The 21,408-nt window shown below is 38.3% G+C and overlaps 1 protein-coding gene across 3 annotated transcripts in view; it reads left to right on the top strand.

Annotated features, from left to right (window-relative positions):
- The window catches only part of fstl5 (follistatin-like 5), a 108,950-nt gene that overhangs the window by 27,922 nt on the left and 59,620 nt on the right, over positions 1 to 21,408 (top strand). For all 3 annotated transcript variants that reach the window (XM_088292909.1, XM_088292910.1, XM_088292912.1), the window contains 2 exons: positions 4,597 to 4,627; positions 16,019 to 16,267. In XM_088292909.1, coding sequence (XP_088149035.1) covers positions 4,597 to 4,627; positions 16,019 to 16,267 — 280 coding nt within the window. The remainder of the gene's footprint in view (positions 1 to 4,596; positions 4,628 to 16,018; positions 16,268 to 21,408) is intronic.

Here is a 21,408-nt window from a genome sequence, read left to right as displayed (position 1 = left end):
TGAAAAATACACCTTTATATTTGGTCTTTGGTCCTTAACAAATGTTCAAATTTACTGGGGTTAAATATTTTTTGATATAATTTTATTTGCATTTCTTCGATTAGTATGCGTAATAACCTGGAATTAAAAGTGAAAATCAGTCTGTGGTTTGTGTCATGTCTCTCCTGATCATTTTTTTTATTGTTTATGTTTTGACCAGATTTATACATATTTCGAGCAGTCCTAGCAATAATCCTATTGGTTTCAAATAGTATGTGACTAAATGGGCGGAATATCTTAGTCAAAAGGTAAAAACAGTTTTTAACAAATCTTCAAATTTGAAAGAAAAAAAAAATCGTCGTACGAGGCTTCTTAATTGTGAAAAGTCGAGCCGTCGTGTTTGCTTTCAAACGCCATGGATGTGCTCGCTAAATGCGTTAAAACCACGTCCCGCTAAAACACAGACGTTACTAGTTTCTAGTAGCTTTCTTATGCCGACACATCTCTACATATTTGCGCTGCAAAAATATATCCCCTTAAAGCCTGCAGTGGCTTAAATATATCCCACCTCATCTTTGCGAGGCTTTCTACATCGTAAACAAGAGGCGCCAGCCACCAGCTAGCTTGCGAGCTAACAGGCTTCTGTGGCTTTTCTCGGGTGGTGATCGGGCGGCAGGCTCATCCGCAGCATCATCGCCTGGCTTGGGAATTTAAATCGCAACACTGAGCTGTTCTGTAAACCACGAATGTGAATAGAAGCGCTGAAGTGGGGGAATGCCAAAAAAATATCAGGTCAACTCAAATGGTGAATATCAATTTAATGGTAAAGCACCACGATTCAGTCGTATGTACAGTCCGTTCTGTCTTTTTTTCAGCAAATATTTTTAAATATGTACAGTACAGTGTATTTAGAAAAAATATATTTTCACTTACCAGGGTCTTGAACAACTCTTTAAATTTAATGGTTATGTTTCCAATGTTTTCTTTCTTTTGTATTTCTCCGAGTGCCGGCAAGATATGTAGTGAATCATTTAACGGTATTAGACTATACGGGAAAAAAAAGAAAGACCTATCCTCCATCTGGCAGTCGTTATTTGTAACTGACTGCCTAATGAACAGTATCAACGCTCTGTTTCATCACTCCTGTTGATTTATTATTATATGTATTTCTTAAACATTGGTATTTCGAAATTTAGTGGACCCGACCTCGAAGAAACTAAGCGTTCTCTTCGCGTGAACTCGGAGGACTCTCGGACTTCTGCGGAGGATGTGTTGGTGGAGCGAGTGGGTTTTACAAAGAGATGTAGCCGAAGAGAGAGTGCGAGAGGATGTGGGTGGCCACCTAGGGGTATGGCTGGATGGCGCCCCCTACAGCTGGGAGGCGAGCTGCTCCGCTACCCCCAGAAGCCCTAGGGGAAAGCACTCTGTTCAAACAAATGGAGTGTGAATTGTGTGCGTGTGTGTTTGTGTCATATGCAAATAAGACTCGGGCTAATATCGCTCCTACCTGTGGAGCTTTGCTAAATGTCAGCTGCTCGACACTGCGAGCGAGGAGGCAGGAATAGCGCAGAGCCACAGGTGGTCACTGCTGTGCTCAGCCGGCATAGCCCAATAAAATGAAAATAGAACGGTAGTCATTTTACCCTTCACTGCAAGCAACTGTCCAAAAATCCAAAATAGGGATTTAAAAAAAATGTATATTTTACGAGAAAATTCCCATTAAATCAACTTCTGAGACTACGACTATATTTTTTTGTCTTCTTTTAAAGGTTTGTTCCCCCTAAAGTTAGTTTGCAATTGACTATAGAATAAATGCTTAAACCATAAATATGCAAAAAACTATGATCCCAAAACACTTTAAAATAATTTCAAACTTATCCTCATACTTGGTTCTCCCTAACTAATAACGATCTTAGTCTCTCATCTTACCTGTATCTCTTAAATTGATGCCAATTACTACTTCCCTTTTTTCCCAGAGCCTTAGTGCCATCTTGTGATCATTTTAGAGTGTTCGTGAAAGCGTACAAACATCATAATAATGTCGCATCACAATTGGAGTCACTTGTATCATATCGTAACCATATTGAATCATATTTTATTTGAGTGAATTGAATTTCATTGTTTCAATTATGATGTCATAATTGGAATGTCATAAATCCTATCCTAGCATAACTGGAGCGAATCGATTCATAATGGAATTATAAGCACTTGGTATGTCAATTGAAGAAATTGTCCATTTGATGGTATCCAGGTTCGTTTCCATCGTAATGGCTTTTCCTCTTGACTGGAAAAGCATCGCTAGAAGATCCTGCTTTCTACACACACACTATGGCGTCACATCATTGCCGTCTACGCGCCGTCAACTATCACCACAAATGTCCACCTTATGATTCATGTTCAAAGTGGCATTCAATTAAAGTTGAATATAAAGCCAACACTGTTCTTCAAAATGAGTTTGGAGATTCACGGATAATCAAACAGTCATTATCCCTCCCAAGCAGCCTTTGTCCCTGTCTGCACGTGGCGTGCATGATGACGTCTCGGATGGATGTATGCAATTTGGCCGTTCAGACTGTGGTCGCATTGCAAAAAAAATCCCTATACGTATCTGATCCATTTATGACACCATATGAAAGCGACCGAGGTCCGATTTCCAAAAATTGGAAGTGAGCCGTTCAGACCATCTGATGCAGGTCGCATGTGGGCAAAATATATTCTGCATTTGCTTGCATTGTGACCCGAGCCAAAATAGTGGATGAGACTCGGACGTCATAAAATCCTTTCATTTTCTTAAAAATCGACAGTGAGTCTTATAATCGATTGCGCTTTACGTTAATGTGCAGTAATGCGTCGTATAACCCGGTGCGCCGTATATATGGAAATTTCCCCCCAAAATAGACCTGTTCATTGAGACCGCGCCTTATAATCCAAAAATGTCGTCATCAAAGTGAATTATATATATTAAAATATATTAGAGGTGAATTCCATCCTAATTTAAGTGATATCGTAATCAGAGTCGATCATTTGGTGTAATTGTCGTGAATCGTAACTAGTTGGAGCAAATCGTTTTGTTGAAGCGTGAGCGTGAGCGTTTGTGTTTTCCATGGCTATTTTCAGCAACCGTTCAGCCGTGGCTGTTGATTATTGACCTGTTGCATAATGCTTCTTGTTCTTCATAACACCTCCCCAGCTAGTCAGCCAGCCTAGAATTTTCTGTGCATGAACAAGAACAAGTGTTGCAGAAATCAAATATTTATGGCGACTTCCACATTCACGCATCACGCTGGTGGAGATGTTGCAAACTGGCTTTTCCAGCGGCATGCACCCCTCCCTCTTTTTTGTGAGTCACTTTCCACCAACTTGTGACTGGACTTTTTGTCCCTTTGTGTGGAATAATAAGGTGCACTGCGCCGAAAATGGCTACCTGTGGAGTTGTTTGGATGAGCGTCGGCTTGACGTTCACGCCCTGTCTTCACTGGGAAATGGTGGCTGAACGGAAGGGTAAACACAAAGGCCATATTTTTAGAAACATGGGATTCAAATATATAAAACTTGCATATAAAGCTTTCTATGCTTTTTTTAAAGTGCAAAGACTTTATATTAGCTTCTATCGGCAGCATCTGAATGATGTCACAATAATATCCATTTATCTTTTAAAACACCTATTATATAGTCTGTACTCTTAGTTTAAGTTTTTTTTACAATTTTAAAATTCATTATTATTCATTGTAGTATTATTAGTACTGAACTTATTAATGTAATAATTAATCACACATTATTTTTTATTGTATCGTTTAATTTTAACAAATGTATTTACTTTGCTTTTTCAATACTTCGGCGGGGATTCTGTCATGTACTTCTAGATAATCACAGTTTAATTTTATTAGTTATTATTATATGCATATGAACTTTTTAAATATTTTTATTATAAGAATATATATTTTTTTTTACTTAAAAAAAAAAAATTGTTAATTAATTATTCGTCTCAACAAAGGTATGAGGCCGCTTAAACTCAATATATTGGTTCTTCAATGCAAACATGGTGAAGCAGCATTAAACTGTTATGCAGCAGGAAAATGGAATAAGTTGTCAACAAGTGAAGTATAAACGCCTCAAAATCCAAGTGAAACACTTTGCTTTTTTCACATTACTCTAAGCTCTTTTAAACCTTTTTAAAATAAATTTCACGTTACTGTCTTGTAGTCATTTCCAAAACCTACTTTAATTTTTAAGGTCTTTAATATTGTGTTTGCCTTTAGGTGTTGTGCTTTTGGTTGTGTGCAGCACATTGAGTTGCTTTGTGTATAAAATGTGCTATACCAATACATTTGCAGAATAGCCTTTCCTCTCTGGTCTCGTTGGCTTAAAATGGTTGTTTTTTTTTGTGGCATTGTTTAGAGCACCACCTGTTGCTTTAAAATCAGCTTCATCCAGTCTCCAAATGTATTGACTTCAGTTTCTTAATTTGACATGACAACAGTGCAGCAAGCTGGCCATGTCTACTGTACGTAGTGCAGCATAGCAGCAGGAACTTGTTTATTCTATTAAATGGGGAAAAAAATGCTGCCTGTCCCCTTGCAGGGTTTATTTTAACTCAGATTTTTCTTTATCCCGCAGGATGGAATCCCTGAGAGCTTAAAGATGAAGGGTAAGTTTTCAATTTGTGATTCCTTCATCCCTTTTCCCTCCCTAACAATGAATGACACATGAATGTGCTCCAAAAAAAAAAAAAAAAAAAAAAAGCTCCTGGTACCTTAGGTGAAAATATGGCGATTGTATTGTGCATCAGTGAATTGAGTGTGTGTAATGCATAAACGATATATGTACAGTATATCAAATATGTATACATACATGCATGTGTGGCCCCGGAGTCAACGGGGTCTGGGAACAAGCTCAACCTCATTACCCGACCTCCGAGTTCCTGCTGTCGGTTAGCTAAACGTTGACTTCTTTCATGGTGGACGTCTTCATTCCCCAGGCAGCTCCCACTCAGTTAACTTCCTTTTTAATTACTGCTCGACAGAAGTGGAAAAAGTATACTCACTTATGTAGAAATACTCGAAAAAAAAAGTAGCATGGATTTAATGCCTGTGCTTGAAGATTTTTTAAAAAAGTACATACTCCTCAAATGTAAGGGCATTTTCAGTAGTTGTATTTGTATGGAGTCGAAAGTACAGATCTCACTTTAGAAAATGTATCCGAAAATGAAATACTCAAGTTCAGACACTATATCTGAAAAATCTATTAAAGAGCCGTGACAAATTATTTGTACTTCTACTGTTCTCTATGTTGTCATATTATCAGGTTAGCGAGCTAACTTAGCCACTCAAACGCTTGGACGCGCTAGTAGTCGTTATGTTATAGCGTTCGAACAACCAATTATAGAATCCCATTTAGTAAACGCGTCTCCTCACCGCCGTCCCTCGGCCTTGATGCCAAAGCTCTTTTTAATTAACGGAAAATTATACAAGAACATATATAGCATGTATGTGGCTCTTTAATTAGCAGATGGAGCCTCCCGGAGGAAATCATGTAAATTCATTCATCCAAACCTCATAAAACCTTTATTAACTGTACAGGCAAGTATTAAATCGTTAAACACTCAACACTAAATACAAATGGAATACAGTAAAAATAACTAAAATAAAAGTCTATATAAGTCTATACATATATATATATATAGTTCATTTTTTTCTTTAAGCCAACCCAAAATTGTTCAAAATTGACTTGGACACAGTTTATTCTTGCTTATATTTCGAGGTTAAAAAAATTACAGATGGCATCAAATTATACACAATTTTTTTTACTGCTATTCACATGCCAGCCCAGTGCCTATCCTCACTGTTCTTTGAAAGTGGCGTCACATCTTGATTTTTCTTTTTTTTTTCACCGATAATCAAAATTGTGGACTTTCCAAGAAATGATTGACTTTCTTTTATACTTAAAAAATTTTGGTTTCCTCACTTTATTATCAATAATGTTAACTTCTTTTTACATTTAACATTAAGAGTGTTGGTGATTTAACATACGTAAAGAGTGGTTAACTTGCTTTTGAACTTTAAAGCAGCCCTTTAGAGCGCCTCGTTGTCAGCTGAGAGTGCGCGAATGTCATGGAGAAAAGGCGGAAGAGGAGATGTGAGGGCGGGGGGCTTGTTTGTTTGTTTTGACAGCCAGCGTGTGGACAGGAGCTTCATGCTGGCGTGACCACTTTGGAGCGCCTCATTGTTGTAGCGTGGGATCTATTCCAGCTATATTTCATGGAGAAGCAGCCCAAGCGTTAAGATCGATTAGCCAGATGCTAATCGATCAGTCAGAAAAATAATCAACTTTGTCTCAGCGTACAAATGCGCTGAAAACGAGCGTGAGACTCTCCATCCAGACCGGACATCGACAAGGTTGCGGCGGTAATTGCGGAGGCTGTATTAGCATAACACGCCCAGGGGGAAGGTCTCACTCCGGCCTGTTTTGGGCAACTCGTTTGCAGCCGCGACGTTGATGAGGGCGAGGAGGAGGAAGTCATAAATAATTCAGGTTTTACCTCTCGCATACGCGCCGCCTTCTGATGATTACACCCGTGAGGTCAATTGAGCCTTAATGCCTCTATTTTACGAGTTGCATCCACCTCTCAGCCGGGATTTCACAGCAAAATGAGGTGATTGAGTTTACGCTGATCAAAAAAAATCCTCCAAACAAAGAGCAAAGATCTTGGCATTTGAATGGTTGGATAAACGCCTTACTCGAAAGAGGCATCCCCCCCCCCATTCAGTCAAATAGTAACAAATTGTATTGTAATAACAGATCTTTTAATAGAAATTTAAAAGAAAGTGCAGTTGAACTTCTAATAGTGGTGAAACAATATAGAAACATATACAGTACGCTCATATATATATATATATATATATATATATATATATATACTGTTTACATTATAATGCGTTGGCATAGAAACTTTGCCTCCCTATATGTGATAAACTACAGCTGAAGGCCAAGGGTGAGTCTTTGCCCAACTGTAAAATAACAGTCATCTTCTCTTTTGTGAGACAGCAATATAGCAGAGGTGACATCTATAAAGTCGTTGTATAAAGAAAGAAAGGGTGTTCAATCATGTTTACACATTTTATCTACATGCTCAAGTTCAGCTTTCGCAGAACTGTAATTTTTTTTTCGGGCGGGGGTTGGAGGGGGCTGTTCTCTCATATTTGCTGAAACGTTCCTATTTGCTGCAGAGCAATCATGACAAGGAACTAAGTAGAGGTGAGCGAGAATTTTCATTCAAACATTATTGCGTGATAGACAATTATAAACCTGAAGAAGGTGGCAATTTGACATCGAAACGAGTCGAGGTAAATAAAATAAAATAAAAAGAATAATTGTCAAAACATCCAGAAGAATTCATTCACCACGTTGGCTGGAGTATCGCCACTTGAAGTGATTGGAAGATTTATTATCAACATATTTTGGAAAGGGCATTGAGTTCGGATTTTCTTGATGCTGTGAATATTGTGGCTTCGCTATACTGTTTATTTCAAAAATGTTTGAAGTTGCGTATTTTGCAAATATTACTTTGTAATATACAGTGTATTGTGACATCATAGAGTAAGTATGGCCACATCCAACACACTAACTAGAAGGTTGCTTTCAAATAAGCATAACTACATTGTCGGAGATAATACAGTAGAATTACATGCGCCTTTTGGGGCTTTTATGTAGTAGAGCGAGTTTGTGAGCAAATTGAATGAAGACCGATGACATCTACATTTTTGTCGTGCACCAGGACAAAAAAAAACCTTGGCTGTCACACAAAAGAACAGCAAAATGGCAGACGCTTGCCAGGGTACTCGCTAATTGGGAGTCCCCGCACCAAGAGTTCGTCACGAAGGCCTGACTCATCAGTTTACAGGCAATATTTAGCTTGGCAGACCACCCAAAAGCTGGCTCGCTGTCCATCCATTCATCCAGCCATCTGTCCACCATCCCACCAACCAACCCACACGGGCCTGCTGTGATGTCATAGTCTGTCTGATTTAAATAATTCCGACCCCACGTTTTTTCTTTGTTTTTTGTTTGCAGTTATTAAAAGGGAAGCCTGGCCTGTTGAGTGGCATACAATTGAGCAAACAATGTTTACTTTATGTGCAATTGTGTAACTTAAGACAGTTGTTGCAATAGGCGGATCATACTTTTAGCTTATTTGATTAATTGTCAAATGATTCATAATTCTGCTCAACATTAAAAAAAAATTGTGCTCATTCCAAATCTGCCCTCGTTTTTTCTGTGGCACATCAGGTTTTCATAATAATAATAATGATAATAATAATAATAATAATAATAATAATAATAATCATCATCATAATCATAATCATAATAATCAGATTATATGGAATATAGTAATTTAGTAACATTTCTGAATTCAGGGTTACGTTCAGCTACAGGTGGAATTTTTTTTCTGAAACATCATGGTTATAAATTACCACATTGGTAAAATTCATAATACGTGAGATTTTATTGGTCAAATTTAAAAACGAAAATATCTCAAAAACCTCAAGAAAGGAAACTGGAGGAAAGGAACATTTTTAAAATCAGCGTCAAAAATATGTTTAGGGACACATAAATCCATTTCTAATGAAAATGCACTGTTCACCAGTGTAAGCACTATAAAATGAATAATCATCAATAGTAAGATTAACAGTTAAATGTAAAAATATATAAAAAAAAAAAAAACATCTGTGATGTAGTGAACCCGCTAAAGTACATTTTGATGCAGCGAGGTACAACTGTAGTCAAACAATCAGCAGAGCTGCGATGTTGTCTGCAGTCGATTGGGGAGGGGCAAACAGCGCATGAGATAGTACAGCCCCCTCAAAACCTTCTGATCTGAACACGGCTCTTTGGAGACGTAATTCCTGTAATTGTAAATCCCTGGTGAATTTTGACAACATCATGTCAGAACCTCGTTGGAATTGTGATGATTTTGGTAAATAAATTCAGGAACAATTCACTGAAATTAAATTGGCATCAAACACAATTTTCAAGCTAAAAACTTCATAAACAAACATGATTTGATTCTTTTTCGAAATCACTCAGCCCTATTCTTATTTAATACATCGACGTTCAAAGCATCCATCAGCCAAAGTGCACATCTCGTGCTTCGGAAAGATGTAATCAATACCTTTTGAGCGGCACACTCGAATGCCGCTGTTGATGTTAAGTAGCAATTTTAAATGAAAAAGAAGCGCAATTACGTGTGACAAAGCCACTGCGGCGTAATTGGAGATTGTGCTTGGTGAATCGGGAAATGTTTGCTGCCGTGATGGTAGCACGGGAGACAATCAATATACTAATATGTTGAAAGACGCGTCTAATAGCGTCTAAACGTGGCCTCTGAGGGCAAATCCTTCGATGAGATCTTGTTTACTCACCCAGACGACTCGTTCGCGCGGTTCTCGTACGTCCCCGTCGTAATTGTTTCATTTGTATGCCGGCAGCGCATCCGTGAGCAGACGTTGAATCATTCCATGCAACGCATTGCACACGATTTTCACACTATTTTTGTATTTTTTCTTCAATAGGGTTGGAATTTAGTCCGTTACTTTTTAAAAAAATGTTGTTCTAATTTAATTATTTCATCAAATAATTTGGTGTTTTTCTAGCTAATATATTTCTATTTTGGGGCTCTTATGTTGTATTTTTCATCTAATATATTAGTATTTTCAATTTTTTTTACCCACTGTTTTGGGTGTAATAATTTTTGTATTTTCTATATTTGGCCTCATATTTCTTCTTATTTATATATTATATATTTCTTATGATTTTATATAATATATTTATAGTTTTGTCATATATTTTTTTCATTATGTATATTTTATATTTGTATTTTTGATCAACTAGTTTATTAGTTTAGTATTATTCTGGTCATTTGTATTTTTATTTTTTGTACAACTTTTTTAATGTCCTATTTTTGTATTTTCTAATATTTGTGACTAATATTTTTTAATTATGTTGGGTTTTTATCAAACATTGGTATTGTTTTTTTTAATTCTTCTTTTATTTTTGTGGCTCACATTTTCTTGTCTAATAATCTTGTATTTTTGTCTAATGTTCATATATGTTTTGTTGAATAGTTTTAATTCCTCACAATTATTATATATTTTTTCACCTGTATTTTTTTTTAATATTAAAGAAAAAAAATTCTACTTTGTCTACTTTTTTGTGCATCATAATTTTGTATTTTCTCATCTCATGTTCTTGTATTTTTGGTCAAATATATTTTCATTAATTCTGCACTATTTTTGGTAAATTCTAGTATTTGTGTAATACTTTCCTTTTAGATGATTTGTATTTCCCATATATTTTTATATCTGGTACACCAGTATTTTGTTGACCAATATCATTAAATTTTTCATGTAATTGTAGTTTTATTTTATTTTTTTTTAACTTAATTTAGGGTCCGAACATTTTCTATTTTCCAAAGGATTTTTCCGCTCTTTTCATCCGGCAGCCGTAATTATTTGATTTGTATGCACATACAAGCAGAGGTTGAATGCTTTAGGTGGAATTGCGGCGACCCCCGCCTGGGCTGGGCCCCCTCTTGTGTCGCACCTTTAAATGAATGCAGCCATCTGCGTTTCCCGTCGCCACTGAATCTCTGTTTTCAAACAGTATATCCGGAGGCATGACAACACAATGACAGCTTTGGTTGCCCATGATGGACTCTGGAGCACTATATACAATAATAATATACAAACATATGTATAAATATGTGCAGTACATATATATGTATAAGTGTGTGAGTGTCATTGTTTACTTATGACAACAGAGATATTTTTGAACGGCGACCGTTATTGTTTACACACTATATTTTATGCATCTCTGCTGTTGCCCAGTGGGTCACATAAGCACGTTTGCCCAACCTTAAATAGGTTTCATTATTTGCTATGGCATTTATGCAACAAAGCATATTTGTGTAATAAATTTGCAGGATAATCTCCTCAAACATTTTTTTTTTGAAGCACAAAGGCAATTAGTCTAATTAGAACAATGAACAGTTGAAACAGATGAATGCGTCTCATTCATGCCTTCCAGCATGCATAAATAATGAATATTATTTTTTGCCATGAGTGGATAATCTCCCGGGAGGAACCAAAGGTGATGCTTTTACTGTATAAATTTATCCAATGCATTTTGTTTAAGCAGACAACACATTTCCTCGAATACTGGTGCGTTAGTCGCCGGGTACTTGTTCCTCTTAAGATGAATAAATGTTCACGTTGAATCAAGGTTTCTCATGAAATGTGTAACACAGAAATTAACCTCAAAACTACTTGAGGTGAGCTATTTTTTTAAGTCCAAAACAGCCGGCAAATAATTGGTTTACTAAATTAAATAAGGAAATCAAAAAGCGTTGCCAGAATATTTCTACCTCCTCCCACCTCTCTATTCTGGCGATATAAGATGATCCGACGAGCCCTTACATTAGCCATGTTTTTGGGGGCACGTCACTCGACGTTGTGCTTTGTGTGCTTGCGTGTCACGTCACAGATACGTTATATTCAAATTACATTGTTTTTGTAATGTGATCGAGTATGTAGAATGATTAGAAAAAAAATGTTGGGCATCACACACTGCAGTGTGACCGTAGACCCCCCCCCTCAAGGATGAAAATAAATAAAAAATATAATAAAACTCCAACTTAGTGAGGTGGAAGTCATCAATGTTTCAAAGCCGAGCGAGTTAGCGGCATTCCTCTAAAGGGATGCAGAAAGCTCTTAGGCCTCAAATAGCTTCTCATAAAATCTTCACGACTTGTTTATGCCAGCAGGAGATCAAGTGTTGTCACTGGTGCAACAATTAGCAGAGGGAGGGACTGTGAGAAGGAGGGCGAAAATAGAGAGGTTGTTTGTCTTCGCCAAGTCAAACGACGTATTCCCATCATTTCTTTGTCAGCAAAGTGGCGCCGTGCTGTTTTCGTTACAGCGGGGGAGGAAAAAAATCTGCGGCCGGTATATATCGTCTTTAATGGCATTCATGCATATATTAGCGTGTCTTTGCATGACAACAGGTGGGCTAAAAATACATTCGATGTGCACCCCAGCTAAGACCAGCAAAAGTGTGGTCATGAGATTGTCTGTGTTCTTCTGCGTGTCTCGGTAAAGACGTGTCGGTGAACAACCAATTAAACATCGACATCTGTCATCAAACACGTCTCCCATGTTTACTTTAACGCTTCATGCTGGTATGGTTTACCGATATTACAGTTTCGAATTACGCAGGTTAGAAAATTACTCAAGTTTCTAACTAAAGATGCTGTATTTAGCATAAGGCAACGACAAACAAGGAGAGTAAACGATGCAAACTCAGGAGAAAAAATGATGTCACAGTTTTCTCATTTTGTGTCGCAACAGCAAATAAGACTGCAAAAGATGGACAAAATGATAACATTCATTTCTTAAAACTAAAAACTCCTCATCCTGCGCTTTCCCAAAAAGAAAACATTTAAGCTGTTCTTACTGTAGTTTTCGAGGCTTGTATTGGATCTCATTAGATAATCTTGAGGCACACTAAAGAACATAACGTGTCATGGGGAAACAAACATCTCCCTGATGTCGTCCGACGAGCAGACGGCCGTACAAGCGTCCCGGTGACAAATGAGGGCGCCCTTCAACGACCCCGCCGGTGGCACAGGCAGCTCGCCCATGCCGCGTCGCGCAAATTCGCGGAATAATCATTATGCCGGAGAGCCGCCGGGAATTAATAAAGTGGCAAATTGACTGTCTCCATTCAGGTCACAGCACGCTTGCCTGTTTGTGTGTGCGTGGGAGTGCGTGGGGGTGTGCGTATGTGTGTGTGTGTGTGTGGAGGGAAGACGTCAGAGGTTCTAAATCGGTTTGTTTACGCCAACGTGCACGCCCCGAATTGAGGCCCACCTTGTTAGCGTGTGCAGCTAACTATTTTTCCCATCTAAAAATATCAAGTCAATCCAATCTGTTTCGTGTTGCCATCATCAAAACCTTTATTAAGCGTTCCAATTTGTCTGTTTCTTTGGTACCCCAAAAATGTTCATGGGTCAGTGTGACCAGCTGCTTATCTAATCAGTCAAAGATAAACAAACTGGGAGCGACCAAACTTGACTCCACTGCAACTCGATGACTAACAGTCCAGTCATTATTTTAAGTCGCTTGGTTAATCTTGAACTGGACTTGATCTTAACTCCTCAAAGTCTCGATCTTGACTTGATCTCGACCCCTCAGTTTTTGTCATGTCACGGCCTCGACCCCTCAAGGTCTTAGTCATGACTTGGTCTCTGCTGCTTTAAGTCATACGGGCACCAAGTGCAGTCTAACTTAACGGTTACAATTCAGTTCGACATGAAAAATGACATCCTGATGAATGACGGCCATTGACAGATGACGAAAGATGGTCCAGCAAAACTTAGTTAAATGCTCACCTCTGGTCTTAACCCGTGAATTTCTTGGTCTCTTTGCTTTTAGTCTTGGTCTCAATCCCTTAAAGTAGGTGTCTTCAAACCTGTTCCTCGAGGGCCGTTTTCCTGAATGTGTTCAATCTCTCCCTACTGCAACAAGCAGGATTTGAAAACCCTTGCCTGAAAGTTTTCATTATAATTTGGCCAAAAATTCAAAATCTCAAAATCTTGGTCTTGACTTATTCCCGGTTACCTAAAGTCTTCGTCTTCACTTGATCTCAATCCCACAAAGTTCTAATTTTGACTTGGTCTCTGCTCCAAAAGCTTGGTCTTGATTGATTTCCGGAAACTCAATTTCACTCACATTCTTGGTGTTGAATTTTTTTTCAGCTCATACAGTCTTGGTCTTGATTTGATTTTTAACCCCTCAAGGAAATTCTCCAGATCCGTCTTCTTTAAACCTCTCATAAATTGTTTTGTATCTGCAAGAGAACCCTCTTGATTTTGAACATCATCCGACTCAAAGAATTTGTTCAAGTTAATGGTAAAAATATATTCTGCATGTTTACATTGTTAACGTGTCAACTTTCCAAACAAGAACCCACTTCAATTTTCGAGATGTCCACGCATCTAAGTTTGCTTTCTGTTATTATTATTGGAGACCCTTTTTTAGTTTATGGAATAAAATTGGCTGTGATTGGCTGGCAACCAGTTAAGGGTGTCCCCCGCCTACTGCCCAAAGATAGCTGGGATAGGCTCCAGCACCCCCGCGACCCTCGTGAGGAGAAGCGGTACAGATAATGGATGGATGGATGGAATCAAATTGGTGCATATTTGCTGAAATCTTAAACCTCCATGAAAGACTTTTACTTTCCAAAGTAGCTAACAGAGAACGTTAAATAATTCATGAGGTTCCATGTGGGGCTTCTATTTGTGTGTTCTGTCATCCAAGTCTGACAAAAAAAATTGGGATTGCATTTCGACAGATTTGTGTCTTCCCTTTTCTGTGATCATAAAGACAACAAATCTGTGTGATTTTTGCCAACATTGAGTCACTCCAACAGAGGAGTTTTTGTAGTGATCTTCAATTACATGAATGGCAGACGTGAAAGAAACAAAACAGCATCTTGTTGATGGGGGGCTGGGGGGGATTTCCTTAAGATGAGAGCATAGGACCAGGTCGAAAGCAGGAGCTTGTGTCTTCCCTATGAGCCTGCCTTCTGTCTCAGGTGGACCAAATGCTGCTGGAGGTGCCGCGGACTAAGCGCAGCCTCAGGGGATCGTGCCTTTTCTGTTGCCGGTCCTTCTCTATGGAATGAGCTTCCATGAAATGTTAGGCAAGCCCCCTCTCTGTCCATTTTTGAAACCCGTTTGACGACTCGTTTTTATTCTTTAGCATTCGAATCAACATGAGTCTGCCACTGTTCTACTGTTCTTCTGATACCGATTGTAAATGAGTTTATGTGTTTTCATTTGTGTTCTTATTACCCGCTAATTTATATTACACCATGTGGAAAGCGCTTTGTTACTGCTCCATCTGTTGTGAAATGCGCTATTAAAATAAAATTGTATTGTATTGTATATTTTGACAGGTTTTGACATCCGATCACCATTAGGCTTGTCAAACATGTCGAAGATTTACGGCTCTTGGGACCACAAAGCAGTTTCTATGTACTGGAGGAAATACGCTCAAAGTTTATTCAACAAAGAATCAAATGGGGAAAAATGTCTCTGTTTCTCAAAGTCTTGCCCTTAAGTCTGTGTCAATCCCTCAATTTTTTTTCTTTACTTGGCTTTGGCTTATTTAAGTATTGATCTTGACTTGGTCTTGGCTGCTTAAAGTCTTGTTCTTTTATTGGTCTCAACCCAAGAAAAGTTTACATCTTGACTTAGTTGAAACTTCTAAAAACTGTGGTCTTGACTAATTTTAAACCCCTGCAAGACTTTTCCCCAAAGTTTTATTGCAGGCTTGGTTTAACGCCCTCGAGACTGGTCAAGACCAAATCTGAAGGGATAGCAGTGCTTATCCCCTATGAATTGTAAGATTTTGACTTGAAAGCAACTAACTAAAGGCTAGTGCGGCACAGTGGTTGGATGGATGGATTATTTGAAATCATAGGATCTCAAACACTCACTCTCTTGTTATTGACTTGTTCTCTGCTTGGTCAAATCTTAATCTTAACTTGGTCTCGGGTTTTGACTTGGCCCAACTCATTAAGGTCCAAATTTTGTCTCAGTTTACACCCCTCTAAGTCTTGGCTTGGACTCAGTCTCAACTCCTTAAAATCTTGAGCGTGCTCTTACAAGTCTTAATCTTGTTTTAGTCGAAACTCCTCAAAACCTTGTAACCTGGTCTCAATCCCTCGAAATCTTGTTCTATGCCTCCGCTCCTTCAAGTCTTGATCTTGACGTAGTCTTTATCCCTCAAAGTCTTGGTTTTGCCCCAGTCTCAACCTCTCAAAGTCTTGTACTTGCTCTTGGTTCGCTCCATTAGAGATATTAAATCAAAGTCATGCTGTTGTGATTCACCCAGTATGACCATACTCAACTGTACAATCGGATCCTTGCCAACATTGCCAAAGTACACGTTTAACTGTTTCTTCCCATGTGTGTTACCAGGTTTGACTGTCCACCACGGCGACCCGCATCCATGCGAGCACAAGTATTGTGGCCTGGGCCGCCGCTGTGCCATCAACCCCCAGACGGGCCAAGGGGAGTGTAACTGTTTGGATCACTGCAAACCTCACTACAAGCCAGTATGCGGCTCCGATGGGAAACTTTACACCAACCACTGCGAGCTGCACCGCGCTTCCTGCTCGGAACGTCGCAGAATTACCATCGTTCATGGCGAAGAGTGTTTCTACAAAGGTAGGAGCTCATGTGACCTTTATTGAAGTATACGCGGGATTCAGTGGATATTGTATGCAATGAATGGTAACCTTTACGGATGCTGATGATGATCCAACGTCCTAGTTCCCTTTCCAACTGGATTATAGTGGGATTTTCACTAATACCGGCAATATACCGACATGAGTTGCGTCAGAATTGCATGTCCAGACAGTCTGATGCTTAAATGTCATTGCTTAGCGCTAAGATTCTCACCAATGACATGATTTTGAAAGTGAAGCTACTAACTTGTGGATAACAAAACTTCAGAGTTTAAACCATTTATTGTCATACAGTTCAGAATGTGGCTACGTTTTGAGGGGCAGTATGCAAAGTCACACACAAGTGCCAGTGTTTGCGCCACATGAGTGCACCTGGATTCATAAAATTAACTCATTCACGACCAGCCTAGTAAAAAAAAAAATGGATTTTGACGTATTTATCCGTCAATGGTATTGAATGAGTTAAATAAATACGTACATACAATGCAAAAAAAAAAAAAAAAAACTGGGGAAAAATGCCATGTCTGTCTCAATTGTTTTGTTGAGTTTTAATGTTTTATGGAGCAAAAGTGAGACTTTAAAATTGTCCATCTATGAAAGGGTTCAGTTTGACCTCAAAACTTGACTAGAAGTTGACTTTTCAATGTAGAACACAAACATTACACTCAAAGAGCGATATTCTTTAGAGCGCGAACTCATCATCAGCCAAACGTCAACTGCGCCGCTCGTCTCTTTGGCAGCCTCCCAATCGTCATTACTGGCTTCCCTTCTAATCTTTGGTACGGTCGGAAGTAGGTTCTAATTCTGGCATGCAGATAGAGAAAAGTGCAGACTCTGGGCCTTTCTGACTTATGGACTGGATAAAACGGCAACGCTCCAGTAAAGTTGATGATGTGATTTCACACGCCGGTCAAAAGCATTTTTATGGAGCTTGCTGAAACAACACATTATGGGATGACGCGTAACTGCAGTTAAAGTAGGAAGAGACGAGACGTCGCGCTTGTCAACGTTAGATTAGCACAACGAGAAGTGTCTCGACAAGAGCCAGCGCTAATGGAACGAAGCGGCTGTCAATCAATCCAAAATTGAGGTGATACTCGCAGAGATTAAAGCCTTCCACAGCCACATTTTCATATCTGAGCAAAGGAGAAAGCAACTGGCTCACTTAAATCGATAATGGAAGACATTTTCATTTTGTGCAATGACTTTTAATACCCTTTAGAATTGTTGTCATTTATTGCCAGTCATTTAGTTGACTGACAAACTCTTGCGAAAACTACGTGAATTGTCACCATTTCGCGTCATTTGTCAGTCAAACGTGGTAGCGATCGGAAGTTTGCCTAAAATGTCAACGCAAAATGGTGCAAATAATCGTGAAATGGCCACTTCAACACAAAATGTCGGACTTTCTTTGTCTTTTCAAGGATGACACATTTCTTGTAAGCTTGCTCATAATAAATATGTCCACCAAATTTAGTGTTGCTGAGTCAAACTGACTCTGACCTTATGGAGTTATTAAAGTTGCATGCATTGCAAGTCATCAAAATCCGCCGCCATGCTCTTACCTCATGAGGAAAAGTCAAAGTTCTCACAAATTAATGTCATCCATCTGTCTGGTGCAGTGCTTCTCAAATGCCTCGTATCAAGTAGAACCTGAAAACTCATGTAAGATCATGAACAGTTAGATTAACATTGCTCTGGAACATTTCCCCCCAAAAAATCTGTACATTTTAAATTAATGGATTAAAAAAATTGTACAGAATTAAAATTTTAAAAATGCAAATCAATATTACTTCAAAGTTAAATACAACTGAACTGTACTTACAGTAGGGAGTGCTTCTTCACTTATAGGAGCGGATATACCATGAGAGGTACACTTAGCACACATATTATCTAGAGCAACTTTAACTTTCAAAAAAATGATAAAATGGATGACGTGAACCAAAATAGCAGATTTCCTGTGCTATATATATATATATATATATATATATATATATATATATATATATATATATGTTTTTTTGGGGGGGGTATTGGCTTCTTGATATTTTTTGTGTGTCTGTACTTCTGATGGAGAGTACACTAAACGTCATGTTGCTAAATTGTGTTTGACTGTAGAGCTTTCAGTCAAAGTTTTTCCTCCCTGCAGCGTCGAAGTCTTCTTCCCAATCCAAAAAGGCCACAGGCGCCTTGCAGCAAACATGGTTTTCATATCAGTACGTGCTCATGCTCCCAATGCCTCCGACTGACTCACTTTTACAAAAATATGATAGTGACCAGATGAATAAATCATCATGTTTTAATCCACAATGAGGCAGATGTGCTTTGCCTCTGTAATAGATAACTCGCAGCCGTGTCCATTCGCAAAGATAGAATGCCCAAAACAACACTTTATGCATATAGCAAGACATTTGTACCGTGGCGTTTGTATGGCATTTTCATATTCGCAGTCTCCCTCTGGCACTTTACATGGCCTGCAATCTAAAAGACATGCATAAATACATAAGGAGAGTCATTAAGATACTATATGAGAGTGGAATCGCAGATATTATGTTGAAAGGACGGAGGCGTTTCGCAACTGAGAGGTGTTGCTACTATTGCTTTTGAAGCAGCACTGTCACACAACTCTCGTTAGTCAAGGGGAGGATCTGACATGCTCATGTCATTCTTTTCCACTCTGTGCTCTAGAATGCCGAGTATATTTGAGGTGAGGTCTATTTTATTTTATGCGGCCAGAAAAGGGGGAAGAGCGACAAAACGTTTTTTTTTTTTTTAGATGAGGTGCATATTTGTTCAATCGGTTAATTAACGTGTATTATCTTTTGAATATCTTACATACATTATTTTCACCCACAAAGGGAAAATTTGCTTTTTTGAGGGGAGGTGTTCATTAATTATACACCTAGTTGTGATAATGTTTTTTTTTTTTCAAATGAGTTCAAAATACAAAAAATGATGGAGGTCCAAAAAATTGATTTGGTCGATTATCTTGAAATGACTTTTTTTGTTCCTTTGGCGAGGCAAAATATTTGAGGGGAGGTATTTATCATTTATTCATGCACTTTTTGAGCAAATATGTCAATGCAACTATAAATTCTAACTGCATGATGTGAATTTGAATTCTGGAGAGGAAAACAGATGTTTATTTGAAGAGAGGCATTTTGTCACTAGTCGAGTTAGGTGAAGTGAAACTGGAGATTAAAACCCAAAAAGTTCGAGATGGGAAAAAAAGGGTTTATTTCAGATGCTGTGTCGTATGAGTTCAAATGGATGGCCCTTTTTTTTTTTTAGTGTGTGTGCTGTGGTGCGCACGTTTGAGTGTGTTTAAATACGAACATGGCTGAATGCTGCATGTTTGCATCAAACGGAGCACATGCTGTACGTCCACAACAACAGTGATGAAGCGCAGTAATTAGGATCTTTCTGAAACGTGTTGCTTCAAACTCCCTTGGCTGGCTGCACCAACTAGAACATCAACAACAACAAGATAAAACCTCTGGAGAGCCTCCGCCATAACTACCGGGAAACGGCTGTCTGTCCGTCCCAGTGGAGATGGGATACGACTTGCTCTCCTTTAATGACTTGTTGACACTTTGCCGTTAATTATGAGGTCATCCTGCTGGCGTTGTCTCCTGTGTGACAAGTGGTTTTAAGGATGGAGAGAGAGAGAGAGAGAGAGAGAGAGAGAGCGAGAGAGAGAGAGAGAGCGAGAGAGAGAGAGAGAGAGAGAGAGAGAGAGAGAGAGAAAGAGAGAGAGAGAGAGACTGTGTCTATATTTCAATTTAGATTTGTTATTAACATTTGTACTGTTTAAATATTCAGTGCAATGGTGAAATCTTTACCATTAATATGTTTTCATCATTTAAAAATAAAATAGTAATAAATTACTATTACATTATCATCAATATATTTCTCATTTATGGTTAAATAATTGTATGATTCAACAATAAACCAATTTCAATAATATATAATGCCTTTAAAAAAGATTTTGTAATTTAATTCATAGACTAAAATATTTTGGTATTAATGTATTACGACTAAAAATGCGTAATTGATGTTTAAAAACAGCCTGCTTATTATTATCATTTTTTAATAAGGTATTCTTAATCAAGTCATTGGATTATGTACTTTTTTTAGTCATAATATTATTATACAAAATTATTTCTGTTTAATATTTAATTATTTTTATTAATCAAACTAATTAATCAATTCCAGTAAACCTAAAATCCAAATGAATGCGATGCATTTTAATAAAAATGTAATGCAATCCATTTCGAATATGAGAAAAAATGCAATCTGTGTACAGGTTAAAACCCACTCTTTATTTTTAATCTGGAAAAAAACTCAAACTCAACAGCACATCGACTAACGTTATGCTAAATCATCGTGAAAATAATGATGCACTTTCGCCGTATCACTCACTCCTCGCTGAGCTTTTAAAAACGTCGTATGGACGTTTACCTTTTTGTAAGCCATTCATACTTTGCTCCTCTTTTTGCTTGAATGAATATTTCATGCATTGATTCGACACACCTTTGATGTGCACTTGCTGGCAAAAGAAAACACATATAGCATTCTAAATCATTTACACTTTACATCTCAATCTGACAAGCCTGTAATCTTATTTGCTTGCAGGCAGAAGACGAGTGTGTGCGTGTACCTACGTGATCAATAGGCTTATTTATAGCGCGTCGGGCTGGAGACCTCGCCGTATCGATTTGCATGTTCATTACGGGGCGCGGAATGGGCACATAATTCCTCGCGCCGAGTCCAAACAATCATATGACAAATTTGCAGATTAAGCGTCTCGGATGTTTGTTCCCTCCTCGAAGCACCGAGTGAGATGTTCATGACGTCGATACACTCAATTCATTGACGTTCATTCCGGAAAACGTCTGCGTAGCATTGACGTAACTGCACATGCAATGTTTTGAGTTTTTAACAGAATGACCCGACGTTTCATGGCAAAACTGTCCAAAGGAAATCAAAGCCTGGGTGTCACAGAATTTCTTATATTTCCCCCCAAAAAAGACAAAAAATAGAAGTTATGGTGTTGGGTCCCAGTGGCCTGCTTGTTGTCTTATCTAAAAGCAACTTGGGTTTTAAATTGAACAGTGATTT

Source organism: Idiotropiscis lumnitzeri, chromosome 4 (genome assembly GCF_059441095.1).
Source record: "Idiotropiscis lumnitzeri isolate Australia: NSW breed Sydney's pygmy pipehorse chromosome 4, RoL_Ilum_1.0, whole genome shotgun sequence".
Classification (NCBI taxonomy): Eukaryota; Metazoa; Chordata; class Actinopteri; order Syngnathiformes; family Syngnathidae; genus Idiotropiscis; species Idiotropiscis lumnitzeri.
This window is presented reverse-complemented; position numbering and strand designations above follow the sequence as displayed.